Source organism: Ornithodoros turicata, chromosome 1, assembly GCF_037126465.1.
Source record: "Ornithodoros turicata isolate Travis chromosome 1, ASM3712646v1, whole genome shotgun sequence".
Taxonomy (NCBI): Eukaryota; Metazoa; Arthropoda; class Arachnida; order Ixodida; family Argasidae; genus Ornithodoros; species Ornithodoros turicata.
This window is the reverse complement of record NC_088201.1, coordinates 120,354,088-120,368,728: the sequence shown is the minus strand read 5'-3', so window position 1 is coordinate 120,368,728 and position 14,641 is coordinate 120,354,088. Positions and strand designations below refer to the sequence as shown.

The window sequence follows — 14,641 nt, the reverse complement described above, 5'->3', positions numbered from 1 at the left end:
GCATTACGACTCAGTTCTGTGCCTGGCTGTCGGACGGAGTAGACGCATCGTTCTGCGCTCCTTGTTACCCGTACTCTGTGTTAATTTGTTGAGTGCCTAGTTCTCTTATTAGCCGTTGATGGAGTTACGTGTTAGGATATTTTGTTCTTTTGCAAGTCTCATTTAGTAAGACTTTGGAATTCCTACGATCAGCTTTCATGCATGGTGCTCTTCTGCAATAGTTTCCTATTCAATCGTTATAGAAGAATAAAGGAAATAATCTTGGGATAGTGATTCAATAAATAATAGGTCCCCTGTCTAGAGCGCACACGTCCTTGAGCCACGCAGGTGCATGATGACGTCATGCCATCGCTTCATTGTAGATTGACCTTGTCCAAAGGAGCATTAGTGAAAAAAAAAAAAAAACGTGTAGCCCTGAGACAATAGGATGACGTCTCGACCAATGAGAACGGCCAGCAGGGGGCATCAGGAATGCTCTTCTCTCTTAGCCTCTCGGAGGTGGTCGTCCCAGAGGGCGCTAGGAGCGCGCATGCGTAGCGGCCGCAGAGTGGCATCCCAGTCAGTTTCTCGTTGGCTGTCGCGCAGAGCAGTCGCATCGGTCTGCGCTCCTGCTGTGGTGAGTTGATTTGTTGAGTAACTAATGCTTTCGCCAACTTTGTTCCCGCTTTGTCTGCAATTTTCGTGCCAGTGCACGTGGGGTGCTGGTTGCTGTTGTCCGGGCATCCCCGTCATTTTCTATCTTCTTCTGTCTTGGTAACCGGAGTAGCGCTGGCGTGATTCTTAATAATTTTGTTGTGAGATTAGTTGAGAAAGTAACCGCTAGGGGGTGCAGCTGTGGGGCTTTATACAGGAGAAAAAAACCATTACGAGTCAGTTCTCTGCCTGGCTGTCGGATAGAGCAGTCGCATCGTTCTGCGCTCCTGTTGTGGTGGGATCATTTGTTGTGTAACTAGTTCTATTTTCGTGTTAGCTATTGATGGTTTGCATATTTACTCTTGCTTTCCCAGCCTCTGTATTACGAGTGTTTTTCTCCTTGCATGTCCAGAGCTGTCCTAACTCGCCCAGACATGCCATGATGACGTCACAGCTGACGTCACAGGATGTCCGGAACTGGTGGTCATAGCTGCGATGCTTTGCAACCTGCCTCTGTGCTCCGTCGCCCAGCGAGGGTCAGCGCCCGTTCCGGACCGCTTTCTTCAAGATGGCGTCGTTGATCTTCAACTAAACTCCTTCTCTCCACTCTATCTCTATCTATTTTTTCTTTTTTATGGACTCTCGTAGTGCACAACGCTCAGCTGGTCTGGACACGAGTTAGACGATCCCCAATTAGTGTGGTGACTCCCTGGAGGGTGCCGATTAATGTGGGGGGTCCCAATTAGCTCTAATTGCTGATTAAATCGTGTTCAGGACAGTTGAGCGTTGTGCACTATGAGAGTCCAGTCATTACTAGTTTTCTGCATACAGTGCGTATTTCCACATGTATATATTCGAAGATTTTTGTGCATACAGCACTGGAACACGGTTATAATTATCTCTAGTACACCTATGTTACGCTTTTCAAACCCGGTATGGACACCTCTTGTTGTAAATTGCAAAACTTAAATAACAGCTTTGGATATAAATGACAGTTAATTAAGAGCAACAAATGTCTTACTGCAATGTAGTTTAAATATATTTTTAATGACTATGGCGTTTTTATACATTATTTATTTCTAGACATTCACTGCTCACACAAATAGCACACCTCAGTTGCGACAAAGTGGGCAGCTCAACTGCACCATCATCTGGTCTACACCAGGCCATTCTATGCCGGCACGGTACATAGGAACTGGGACTGGCTAATTCTTCCAGACTGGAACGATTGTATCTACTGGTTTAACATATCATGTTAAAAATTATGTGCATAAGTGCATCCTCTTTTCCAAAATGTACATTTAAAGCGGAAAATCGACCTAGCTAACTGAATGCAGCCGATAGTGCTCTCTAGAGTTGTATTTTGATACTTCTGCATGTGCTGATTGCGAGCACCTGCGTGTTGCTTTTTATTATTGGAAATTAGTAGAACACATGGCCATGTGCAGTGTTAATGGGTGCACTACAATGGAATGCTAATGCAACTGATCCACATACACACCACATACTTTATCAAAACCTCTATACATCCGCTTATGTAGCAGACAGCACAGGTTCTGCTGTGGATTTAACAACTCAGGCACGTGCAGAACATGACAAGAGTTGAATATGCAAGGTTTACAAAGGAAAAACAGATTAGGACACACTTTACTATGAACTGTGCAAGTGCTCCAAGAGGTGAAATTAGCCGAAAATCACCTTGACAAATTACGACAAGAAAAAAAAGAAGAAAAGGAACGAAAACACTAACCTGGAGGTGGTGGTGCTAGCAGCTACTGACATGCCCGCTAATCTGCTTCTGTGGGTGAACACTACCTAAAACATATATTGGAGTCCGTTCAAAGCCTAGCAGCCAGATTTGTGAAGGAAATTATTCATTCCAGACTAGGTCTAGATCCCTAAAGCACAGCTTAGGATGAGAAACTTTGGAGGTGCGCAGGAAGCGTAATAGGTTGAAATTAATCTTTGAGGTGTACAACTGTAGCACTTGTCTAGACAAGAGTGTATTCCTTAGACCTCCTGTATACATGTCCGCCAGAAACGATCATGTCAAAAAGATTGAGCCTTATCATTTCAGGTCTAATGTATTTGGGCAAACTTTCTTTTGTAAGACAATTCCAGAATGGAACAGTCTGCCCTCTTCGTTAGTGGGAGCCCCAAATTTGCCTTGCTTTGTGCGCAGACTTTCAACCTTTTCATTTTCGGTATGACCATTGTTTTTGAAAAATTTGTAGGAATATGTCATGTGTAAATATTGTGTAATTATGCGATCACTTTGCTTTCTATCACTCCAATCCCCTGCTATGATGCCTACGGGCGCTGCAGGTAGTCATAATAAATAAATAAAGACTACCGAGGCACTATGGCCGAGACAAGGACAAAGACGTTGTGCAAACAGACATACATATGTTTTGTGATGCGAGTCCCCCATCGTACGGTGCTGTAGCGTACACAGTTATGGAAGACTCTTGTGGCAGAAGAACCGCAGCGATGCTGTTGGCAAAGTCAAGGCTCGCCCCAATAAAGGAGCTGACAATACCTCGACTGAAGTTGATGGTGGGTGCAAGTCTTGTCTCCTACATCACTGAAAAGGTCAAAATCGGTCCAGTTCGGCTTCACTTTTGGACAGAATCCAGAATAGGGCTTTGCTGGATACGTGGGGATTCCCAGCGCTGGAAGCAATTCGTGCAAAACCGGGTACAAAAAATTCGAAGGCTTACTCAAGCAGATCAATGGAAGTACTGCAAGGGCAAAGAAAACCCAGCACATCTATTGACAAGATGAATGCAAGCAAAGGAGATGACTGAAAGCGAGCTCTGGTGTTCGAGACCAAGCTGGCCGACGGGAAGCGACAGCGAATGGCCTGTGTGGAACATGGACGATGACCTTCAGAGAAACGACTTGGAGGAGAAGAAAACAAAAGAAATGCTGCAAACGATGTGTTCAAGAAACGACTAAGCGACCACTTCGACACTTACTCATAACTTTATCTCGTCAGAAAAGCTCGTCAGGCTTCTTGTTGTTATCGTCCCACATATCTCCCACATCATCTCTCCCATTATCTCCCACACACTTACCATAGTTTTGGCGCTCTTTGGCCTTTGTGCCATTAAACGCATAATCTCTCTCTCTCTCTCTCTCAGGTAAGCTATAGTCAGCATATAGTGTAGCAATCGAATCCCAAGAACTAACAACCAATCGTAGAGTTCCACGCGTTATAAAGCACACACGCTTTCCCTTCATCGTTCTCGTCTTCCACGAATGCGATAAAAAAAAAGAAAAAGACGAAGTGAATCCTCCCCTGCGAAATGAGAATTCTCATTTATACATGCAACATAAATAATGAAAAGTTACATATACACTGACCAAAATTATGAGATACGCATGCGGAAAGATCAAACACCTCATACCACATTCAGCCCAACTCTAGTGGGTACAGTAATTGTACGGGCCGGCGTAACACTGTCCCATTAAGAAGTAGGGTTCGGAATCCCGAGCCGTTTTTACAATCCCGGGATTTCGAGATTTCGAAATGTGGATCCCGGGACGGGATCGAAATTTTTTCGCAAGTATACCCAGGATGTCGTATAGGGCTGTATCCACTTGCACAACCATGCTATCACAAATTGCGATATAGGTCGCGTCTTCTGTCATCTCCACGGAACATTCTAGCGGGAAAAAGAAAAAAAGCTGCTCACGGGGCAAAGCCTGCGTATTACATTAAGCATTCGCACCGTGCCGGAATGTCAACTTTGCAATGAAATGCGTTCTTCTTGTCTGCTATGGAATAGCTTCTCGCTGCGCCCCGGATATTACCCGCAGTTAGTAGTGCACGAGAAGATACATACTTATGACGTACAGCAATTCTACTTAAAGGGACAGTCCGGGAAAACCGGAAGCTGATTTTTTTCCAACTGCCACGGAGGCTTACATGCTGTGTGGAAAGTTTCAGCTGACAAAACTGCGTGGTTTTCGAGATACCGAATAAAAAATACTCCTCTGAAGACATCCGGTTTCGTTTTTCTCCCTCGCATCCTCCTTGCCCCAAGGATCCTCTATGTACGTCAGCCGTCACGTGAGCATGACGTCCCCAATGGACAAAGTGGAGCGGAGGACTGCGCCGTTGCTGGGAATGCAGAGGTGTTTTTGTCTATGAGTGTACTACACAGAAGGCTGCGTCGTCATACCTGTCTTTACATTGACGCTACTCTGCATTTTAGTCTACATAACGCGTGATTACTACTCAAAAACATCATAATGGACAAATGCTAGCACGCAACAATCAACTATCGCGTAAACAGGCATCCGCAAGTCACGTGCGGCATTGCTCTTATGCACGTCACGCGAGAGCTCGCTGCGGCCTTTACTCAGGACCAACTGCGGCATAGAAAAAAATCGATTATAAATCGTGCGATACGATTTCTTCTGAAATATTTTGCACAGTTGTTGTGAGGAGTATTATAAATCATAAGGCGGTATTTCCCAGACCTATGTTTTCGACCGGACTGTCACTTTAAGCAGCCGCTAAAATCAATGACGTATTTCGCATCATCCGCTGGGGTATTCCGGGGAATGTCACTTGTGTGAATACATGGAATAATGCGGTTTGCTCATCTTGCCTTTTATTCATCCACAGTGACTGTTGTGTTCTAGTCTGCAGCAGCAGACTCTATAATTTTCTGAAAAGGCTGTCTCCATTTTCTCTTTTTACTTTCAAATACATACATACATACATATACAGGGTGTCCACGCTAAGTGTGAACAGATTTTTTAAAAATATATATAACACTTTTTCCACGATGAAATCAATTGCAATATAGCATATGCTGAAGGGCACTCCCTAGCAGGGCATTAGCAAACTCCAAAGGCAATGTCTTAATTAACTTTCATTAATTAACTTTTTAATTATAAAAGCTACAAAGTTGTCCCAATGAGAACACCTGTTCCTTTCGGTCACCTGATATCGTAGCCGTTTTCAGAACAAAAATCCGTTCGACAGATCGCCCGCAAAAAATTCGTGAAGGAACGCCATTTTTTTTCTTTATTTTGTTCATTGCGCTTCTTAGAAGACGCGTATTTCCTTCATCCCCAACGGGAGAGGGGGAAGGAGCACAGTGCCGCCTCATGCGTCGAAGATGAGCTTTAACTTGGGGAAACAAAACAAAAACAAATGTATCGGGTGACTCTATCGGAACTGGCCTTATCTTGGGTTGCATTTTCTGTTTCCTTTTAATCTTTTTCCAGGACGCGAGAGGCGATAGTGTGCTCTCTCTCCCTCTCACATTGGGGGTGAAAGAAAGGCGCGTCTTCTAAGAAGCGCAATGAACAACATAAAGAAAAAAAATAAAGAAAAAAAAGAAAAAAATGGCGTTCCTTCACGAATTTTTTGCGGGCGATCTATCGAACGGATTTTTGTTCTGAAAACGGCTACGATATCAGGTGACCGAAAGGAACAGATGTTCTCATTGGGACAACTTTGTAGCTTTTATAATTAAAAAGTTAATTAATGAAAGTTAATTAAGACATTGCCTTTGGACTTTGCTAATGCCCTGCTAGGGAGTGCCCTTTAGCATATGCTATATTGCAATTGATTTCATCTTGGAAAAGTGTTATATATATTTTTAAAAAATCTGTTCACACTTAGCGTGGACACCCTGTATATATATATATATATATATATATACAGTACGTCCAGTGCCTGGACGTAACTACCAGCAGAACGGAAAATTAACGTATTCGTGAGGATCAAAAGAACAAAAAGAGATTTTGCAGAGAGAGAGAGAGAGAGAGAGAGATTCTGCAATATTTCTTGTTGTATAGGATTGGAAGACTCCTTCTGCTTTGATGGGAGTTTTATGCTACTTGAGGGCTGTTCTCCGCTATGGCTTGCTTAGTTCACATGAGTCAGCAGCTAACGTCGTTGTAATGCGTCGTGGACGACAAGGTTGGTTCGGTTTCGGATTGCAAATGACATTTTTCGGGGAAGGGACGCTTGGAACAAGAAGTCGATTGGACACCATTTTTTCCCTCTCACTCGTGCCACCGAATATTTGCTGTCAGAAAAGCCGACATTTATAATCTCGAAATCGCGGGATTCGGCATTGCGAAATCCCGGGCTCCGAACCCTCTCAGGAAGTCCTACTGCACAGGCACGTACCTGATTGTCCCTTCCCACAAACACATCCGTTATTCGTCCACTTTCCCACATATGGCGCGGTGATCTCTCGTTGTGGACGCCGACTAATTCCCCAACTTGTTGCGGTGCTTGGCTCCCACTGGAGGCCTTGACCTGATGCGCTGATCTCAGCTGCAGAAGATACTCTGTTCTCCAGCGCCTCCAAAAAGCGCTTAGCATTTGCGGCTGAAGTTTCCGCATTATCTCTACACCAGTCCTTGGTTCGTGGAAGTTGAAGTCCAGAGACGGAATAGACGTCATCTTCCTTCCCAATAAGAAGTGGGCTGGCGTAAGCGGTGCTGCCTCACTTGAGCTGTCGGTTACTAACCTCAGTGGACGTGTGTTGACTGCAACTTCTACCCAGTGTAGGATGGTCCTGAGCTCCTCCAAGTTGAACCTACTTTTGCCCAAGGTTTTCTTCAGCACATTTTTCACGCTTCTGGTCAATCGCGCCCAGAAACCACCCCACCAGGCAGTACGCTCAACGGTGTATTTCCAGCGAATTCCATGGCAGGAGAGGTGGTCCTGGGAGCTTGGCCCTTTTAATGCCTTCCATTTCTTTTTCTGCTCGTTTGAAGGTTGGAGCGTTGTCCGTGTATATCACTGACGGCAGCCCTCGTCCTGCTGTAAAACGCTTGAAGGCCAAGAGCAAGCGTGTCATTGTCATTCCTGATACCAACTCTAGATGTATGACTCGAGTGACGGCGCAGGTGAACAGTGCGATATAAGCCTTCTGGTCGCTTCCTTCTGAGGACTTCATGAACAGTGGCCCCGCAAAGTCTATGCCGACTACCTCGAAAGGTCCACTTTCGTTCACTCGTTCGACAGGAAGAGGGGCCATAGGTGCAGCTGCTGGTTTGGCTCTGTAGAGAGCACAGGAAGTGCAACGAAACAGAATCCTTTTCGCCAGTTGTCGGCATCTTGGAACCCAATAGCGCTCTCGAACTTCTGTTATCGTGTCTTGTACGCCGCTATGTAGCAACCGACGATGAGCGGCCTCCACAACGAGCTCGGCAAGCTTATGTCCATGAGGTATCAGTACTGGCTGCTTCACCTGCTTCGGCATTGTTGAATACTGCAGACGGCCAGAGACCCGTACTGTGCCATCTTCGTCGAGCACAGGTCGAAAGTTCGCGATCTGTGACTTCTGACTCATTGTACCGTTATGTCACAGTTCTTGTATCTCTCTGCGGTACTCAGAGTTGCGGTACTCTTCGGTACTCAGAGTATACCCATGAGCCTCTTGGATTCAATATATTTCTGCACGTTGAAATTCTTCGGCGCCCAGGGGTGCGCGGACCCTCTTCAGCCGACAGTTGTCTACGAAGCGATAAACCCACGCCGTGATCCGCAGTACGAAATGTAATCTGGTGTAGTTTGCAAGGGTAAAGAGCGCGGCAGAGGTAGCCTGAGCGTCCGCGAGTATAGTACATTGGTTTTCGCTTTCTCTGACTCCACTACCTCGTCCTGAGCCTCCGTCGACGGAGTATGGTTCAGCCACGATTCTGTTGTCATCGCCAGCCACGTAGGACCTCTCAACCATTTTTCGTTGTTCAGCAGCTTCTTCATTGTCTCTCCTCTGGTCAGAACGTCCGCGGGATTTTGCTCTCCCGGTTCATGTCGCCATGTTTACGGGTCGGTCGTCGCTTGAATTTCCATGACTCCACTTCGAACGAACGGTTTCCATCGATGTGCTGAGCCCTTAATCCAGTACACTACGATACTGGAATCTGTCCAGAAGAAGTCCTTGCATGGTCGCGACGGGCGAGAGCTGGGTACGAACTTCGCCAAACGGCATCCGATGAGTGCTCCCATCAGCTCCAAGCGTGGCAGTCTGAGAGTTTTCAGTGGTGCCACACGGGACCTCGCCATCATAAGTGTCACGGTAACTGCGCCATTTTCGTTTTCCGTGCGGGCGTAAATCCTGGCTCCGTACGCAGATGGACTTGCGTCACTGAAAACGTGCACTTGGACATCGTCCCAAGCAATCCTTGATTCCTCTGGTTACGTAGCGAAGTACCTCCAGTCTCTGTATTTGCGGCAACACCTCGTACCAGCTGATCCACTCCATCGTCATTGCCGGTGGGAAGTCTTTGTCCCATTCAATACCGAGTTGCCAAATGCGTTGAAAAAGTATTTTTGCGCGTATCGTGAATGGAGAGACAAGGCCCAATGGATCGAAGACTGAGGCGGAGGCTTGAATTACGATTCGTTTCGTAGTCTTCTTCCGTGAAGTTGGCTCGTTTCCGCAGGCTTCAACCGGTCGGTCTGACGATCCCACATTAGTCCCAAAAGTCTCGTCTCTGTACATGCAGAGTTCTGTCCTGTGCACCCTTGTTCTTCGAACAGCTGATCAAGAACTGGATAATTCCACGCCCATTTCCTCAGATCCATTCCAGCCGACTTCTTAACAGCCTTGGACTTTACGTAGACTAGCTTTGCTTCATCTTCATTTGGTGCCCCTGTTACCAAGTCATTTACATAGAAGGATTTAGCTAACTTCTTGGCCGTTTCTTCCACATGTCCTTCCACGTGACTCAAGTGATAAAAGATTGTTGTTGGCAGGAGGAAAGGACTTGAAGCCGTACCGAAAGGCACGCCATTCATTCTCCACTCCTCTAACGCTGGCAAAGGCCCTTCTGCTTGTGGAGTTTCTTTAAACCAAAGAACGGAGTGTATCACGGTCCTCTTCCTTTACGGTGATCTGTAGAAATGCTTTTGCTATGTCTGCTACGAGAGCGATCTTCTGCGTACGAAAGCGCAGTCTCAGTCGTAGCAATTCATTGTTAAGAGGACATACCACCCCCTGTTTTCTATGTGAACTTCGCATAGGTTTTGTCGCCGAACTATGAGAGAGATCGGAATGCGGAAACTTTCATTGGAAAGGTGACGTCAAGATATCTTAACTCTGGGAACTGAAATATCGCTCTAGCGTTGTAATTTAAAAAGAAAAAGAAACGAATTTTCTCGCTACAGCTTCAAAAAATCCAAATAAATAAATGAAAGCAAATAAAAACAATCCGCTTCTGTTCCGGGGACATGTTTCAGGATTCAAATGACCCGTCTTTTGTGTGTTTTTAGCATTCTGTTTTTCCGAAAAAGAATTAAAAGTGAGTACAGGCATGCGTCCAAGGCGCGTTTACCACTGATTCCGGAAGGTGGTGCCGTCCGCTCGCAGCGCCCGGAATTACTCCGCTTGTAAACTACCGCGTATTGCGCAGCAGCTGATCGGCGTCCGTGGTTTCGGCTCGTCCTGAAGTAACCAATTCGTGGTTAAGTTACGCGTTTTCTTCACTTTCTTGTCCTGTTCATTTGCTCTCTGTCCTTGTGTGTTTTCTGCGTGTTCATATTATTTACCCATTATGGCTCGAAGTCACGTCTACGGACAACGGAAACGCAAGAAGAAGGACTTTGCGAATTTACGTGGTAGAGGCAGGCATGTGACGGAGCCTGCGGATTTGAGAGATTTTGGTAATGCAGGATGCTCCAGCCGTGCTGTTCCGAGTGATCGTTGCACTTCGACGACTCCACATCGCGCAGATACCCTTGTAGGCTCAACCTTTGGTGGTAGTGTTTGTTGTGTCCTCACGGGAGAAAGCTCACAACGGGTGGTAACATACGGAACGACTTTATTCCGTCTTTCTGGCAAGAACTTGTGACCGACGTGGTCACGTCAAAATACAGGCATGAACTAAGTCCCTCCACGCGGATCATGCACTCTTTAAATAACCCACAGGAAGTTGCTCTGCGCAGACTCAGCCAAGGCAAAACAACCAGACTACACGCCATAAGATAAGACAGGTCGATGTCTCCCGCGCGTGTGGGTTACCAGATAAGAGAGATAACAACACATACAACAGATACACTACATTCCTCCGCACATATAGAATTTACCTTGAGTGCAAGATAAGGGTTCATATAATTGCACAATAATAACACTGAAAAGTCTATGTCTTTCGACCCTTAGAATAAAAGTATTTTACAATAACATCGAAAACAAGAGTTTTTAGGCTACCCTAAGTTGGTCCACACACTTATGGTTGATACCGATCTGGCGGTCTTCTTACTCGCTGGGGATATCGGACCTGAATTGGAGAAACACTCTGAACTGGTGAAGGTAGTCTGCCCTCTGGAAGACAGTCGTTAGGCGATGTTCGACGTGCTGGACTTGAAACCTGGGAAGACAGTTCCTCTACGGGTGGTGAGCAGCTGGCGGCGTTGTTTCCCGAATTGCTGGCGACAAGCACAATTTCTTTGTCCTGTTCCTCTGGATGGTCGTCAGCTCCTGATGCCGTAGATCTGGCATGAATGTGATCGATGTGTCTCTTCCACAGCTGTGGTCCTCGGAGCGAGTTAACCTGTAACAAATAGGACACAGGGCCCGAACGGGATAACACTCTCGCCATCAGCCACTTGGGTCCCTTCCCTAAAGTTTTTCACCAAAACGTTGGCTCCAACTGCGAACTGTCTGTCCTTCCTTTTTTCTGTTCGCTTCCCTTGAACTGGTGGTACCGAACTGTTGCTTCGGAGTCTGGTCTTAATAGATCCAATCGGGTCCGTAAGGGTCTTCCCAAAAGGAGGGCTGCCGGAGATTGCTGTGTGCTGGCCTGTGGAGTGTTCCTGTAGGCAAGCAGAAAACTATTCAGTCTGGCTTCCAGGGGTCTGCATGCGTGGTCTTTACGGATTGCTTCCTTCATTGTGCGTACAAAACGCTCCGCCTGGCCGTTTGACGAAGGATGGTATGGCGCTGACCTGATATGTTTGATCCCATTCTGCTTGACAAAGTCTTGAAAGAGCTTACTGGCAAACTGAGGGCCGTTATCAGATACCAAAACTTCTGGTAATCCAAATCGACTGAATATGTCCCTTAATTTTGCAATAGTTAGTTCTGTAGAAGTAGATGTCATGATGAATACCTCGGGCCATTTGGAGTGCGCATCGACCACCACGAAGAAGTACCTCTGTTGAAAAGGACCCGCGAAGTCGATGTGCAGAGGGGACCAAGGTCTCGTTGGCCAAGCCCAGGGGTGGAGAGGAGCCGGAGTAGGTAAAGCTCTTCCTTGTTGGCATGTTGGACAACCTTTCACTACAGCCTCGATGGCCACGTCGATGCGAGGCCACCAGACGTAGCTCCGTGAAATTTCTTTCATGCGTACGATCCCAGGATGACCTTCGTGTAGTTCCTGAAGAACAGTTGTGCGCAAAAAGGTCGGGATGACTATGCGCATACCCCACAGGATGCAGCCACGACTTTCCGAGAGTTCGTTCTTCCTGCTCCAGTAGGGCTTAATGTCTTCCCTTGACAGCGTCGGAGGCCAGCCAGAGAGCACATACTTCAGAACAACACTTAGGATGGAATCCTTAGCTGTAGCCCGTGCAATATCGGAGCTGTTAACGGGGAAACTTTCCCATCGAAGGGAATAGAAGGTGTCCACGTCGTCCCCTTCTGTAGTTGACGGCCGGTAGGGTAGTGGCAGGCAGTCAGCCTCGAAGTTCGTTTGCCCTTGACGATGCACCAGGCTGTAATTGTATGCCGATAAGGTGATGGCCCATCTCTGGAGGCGAGCAGCGGCGATCGTGGGGATCCCGTTTTTGGGACCAAAAATCACTTCAAGGGGTTTATGGTCTGTAACGAGATGAAACTTCCGTCCATAAATGTAATAATGGAACTTTTTCACTGCGAACACGAGTGCTAGCCCTTCACGCTCCAATTGACTATACCGAGTTTCACTATGCGTTAGTGATCGTGATGCGTACGCGACTGGCTTTCTTGTTCCGTCTTTCTGTATGACTGACAATACTGCACCCAACCCATATGACGAAGCGTCACATCCAACTTCGAGCGGCATAGTGGGATCATAATGTGCCAAGATCGGCGCTGCAGCCAACATTTGCTTCACTTTTACGAAGGCACTCTCACACTGAGAAGACCATGCATAGGGAGCATTCTTGCACAATAAATTGTTTAGTGGGTGCATAACAGTAGATAGATCAGCGAGGAACTTCGTGTAATGCGTCACTAAGCCAATGAATGACTTCAGTTGCTTCTTATCCTTTGGAGCGGGTGCATACAATATGGCATTCACTTTATCAGGTGCCGTCGAGATGCCTCTGTCGCTGATAACGTGGCCCAAGAAACGAAGCTCTTGTTTAAAAAAGTCACATTTTTTTCTTTTGATTCTGACACCTCGTTCATCTAGACGTTGCAGTACTCTTTCCAAATTTTGCAGATGGTCTTTCTCGTTGCTACCAGTTACCAAGATGTCATCGATGTAGCAGATGACTCCCTCTAAGTCCTTTAGCATGTTGTCCATGACACGTTGGAAAATGGAGGGCGCAGACGAGATTCCAAACGCGAGACGCTTTACTCTGTACAGGCCTTTGTGTGTATTAAGTGTCAGATACTGGCTTGACTGTTCGTCAACGACAACCTGCTGGTACGCTTGACTGAAGTCAATTTTTGAAAATCGCTTCCCTCCTGCCAAGGCCGCAAGCATCTCGTCAATCTTCGGTAATGGGTATACTTCCGTTTCCGAACACGGGTTTAAGGAAGCTTTGTAGTCGCCACACAGGCGTATTGATCCGTCTGTTTTCACGACGGGCACAATAGGAGACGCATAACGACTCGATGTCACTGATTCAATGACTCCTAACTTTTCGAGCTTCTCCAATTCCCTTTCGACGGCAGGTTTTAACGCGAAAGGAATACTCCTTGCTTTCATGAACTTAGGAACTGCTCCTTCTTTAAGGATTAGAGTGGCCTGCTCACGTTGTATTTCGCCGAGTTCATCTGTGAAGATTTGCGCGTATTTCTCTAGGAGATCTGCGAGGCCCTTTCCGTCCTGGCGCATGTAGTGGAGGGTACGCCAGTCCAAACGGAGGTCACGAAGCCAGTTCCTCCCAATGAGCGGTGGTCACTGCTGTGTTAGGAAGTACAGGGGCAGACAACACTTCTGGCCGTGGTGCTGCACTTCGACGTTTATAACGCCTTTCGGACGAACACACTGTCCTGTGTAAGTACGGAGTGTAACGGAGGTGGGGCACAACTGAAGTTCCGGAAAACATGATTGGTAGTCCTGCTGAGAGATCACCGACACGGTTGCTCCGGTGTCCAACTCCATGTTCAATGGAACGTTTTGCACATTCACCGTGAAGCTGATGGGCTCATCCTTGTGTGGCCTATCCAAACGCCACAACGGGGGCTCTATGTCGACGACCTCAGCCATCGCCTTGAAGGGTTGCGTTCTGCGGAAATGAAAACGTTTCTTCTCCGTCGGTCTTTGTGCCCCTTGTGCCGGCGGAGGCCCGTTGTTCCTGCTGCGACAAACATCCTTGATGTGACCAGTTTTGTTACAGGAAAAACAGACAGCACTTTTGAAGGCACACGCACTACTGATATGCTTATCTGATCCACAACGATAGCAATTCTGTTTCTTCGAGGGCTTCTTCCGTGCTGTGTGTGTTAGTGTCTGAATAACCGGCTGCGTGACGTTATTCGCATGACACTCTGTGGCGTTTTTAGTAGCCATTTCCAAAGAGATAGCTTTTTCGGTCGCTTTCTTGAAGGTAAGAGACTCATCTTCCGTGAAGAGAGCTTTTTGGATATCCAGTCTTAGCAATCCACACACAAGCCTATCCCTTAAGGCTTCCTGTAAGTTGTTACCAAACTTGCAAGTCTCCGCCAAACGTTTTAACTCTGCTGCAAAGTCGGATATACTCTCATTCTCTTGTTGCACCCTCTTATGAAACTTCGCCCTCTCAGCTATTACTGAGGGACGCGGCGACAGGTGCTCCCGAAGCACTTTCTGAAGGTCTTCTAAAGATGTAGTTGTA

The 14,641-nt window shown here is 46.7% G+C and overlaps 2 protein-coding genes across 2 annotated transcripts; both read right to left on the bottom strand.

The window, feature by feature from the left end:
* Positions 1-7,289: 7,289 nt before the first annotated feature.
* Positions 7,290-7,964, bottom strand: LOC135384470 (uncharacterized). The gene has a single exon (XM_064613674.1). The coding sequence runs from the start codon at positions 7,962-7,964 to the stop codon at positions 7,290-7,292; it is 675 nt and encodes a 224-aa protein (XP_064469744.1).
* Positions 7,965-11,244: 3,280 nt separating this feature from the next.
* On the bottom strand, positions 11,245-13,659 carry LOC135384462 (uncharacterized protein K02A2.6-like). Its single transcript, XM_064613667.1, has one exon. The coding sequence runs from the start codon at positions 13,657-13,659 to the stop codon at positions 11,245-11,247; it is 2,415 nt and encodes an 804-aa protein (XP_064469737.1).
* Between the last annotated feature and the right edge of the window lie 982 nt (positions 13,660-14,641).

What these genes read in the sequence shown, in the direction of transcription:
- LOC135384470 (XM_064613674.1), bottom strand. Translation starts at nt 7,964, where the DNA reads ATGAGTCAGAAGTCACAGATCGCGAACTTTCGACCTGTGCTCGACGAA.
- LOC135384462 (XM_064613667.1), bottom strand. Translation starts at nt 13,659, where the DNA reads ATGCGCCAGGACGGAAAGGGCCTCGCAGATCTCCTAGAGAAATACGCG.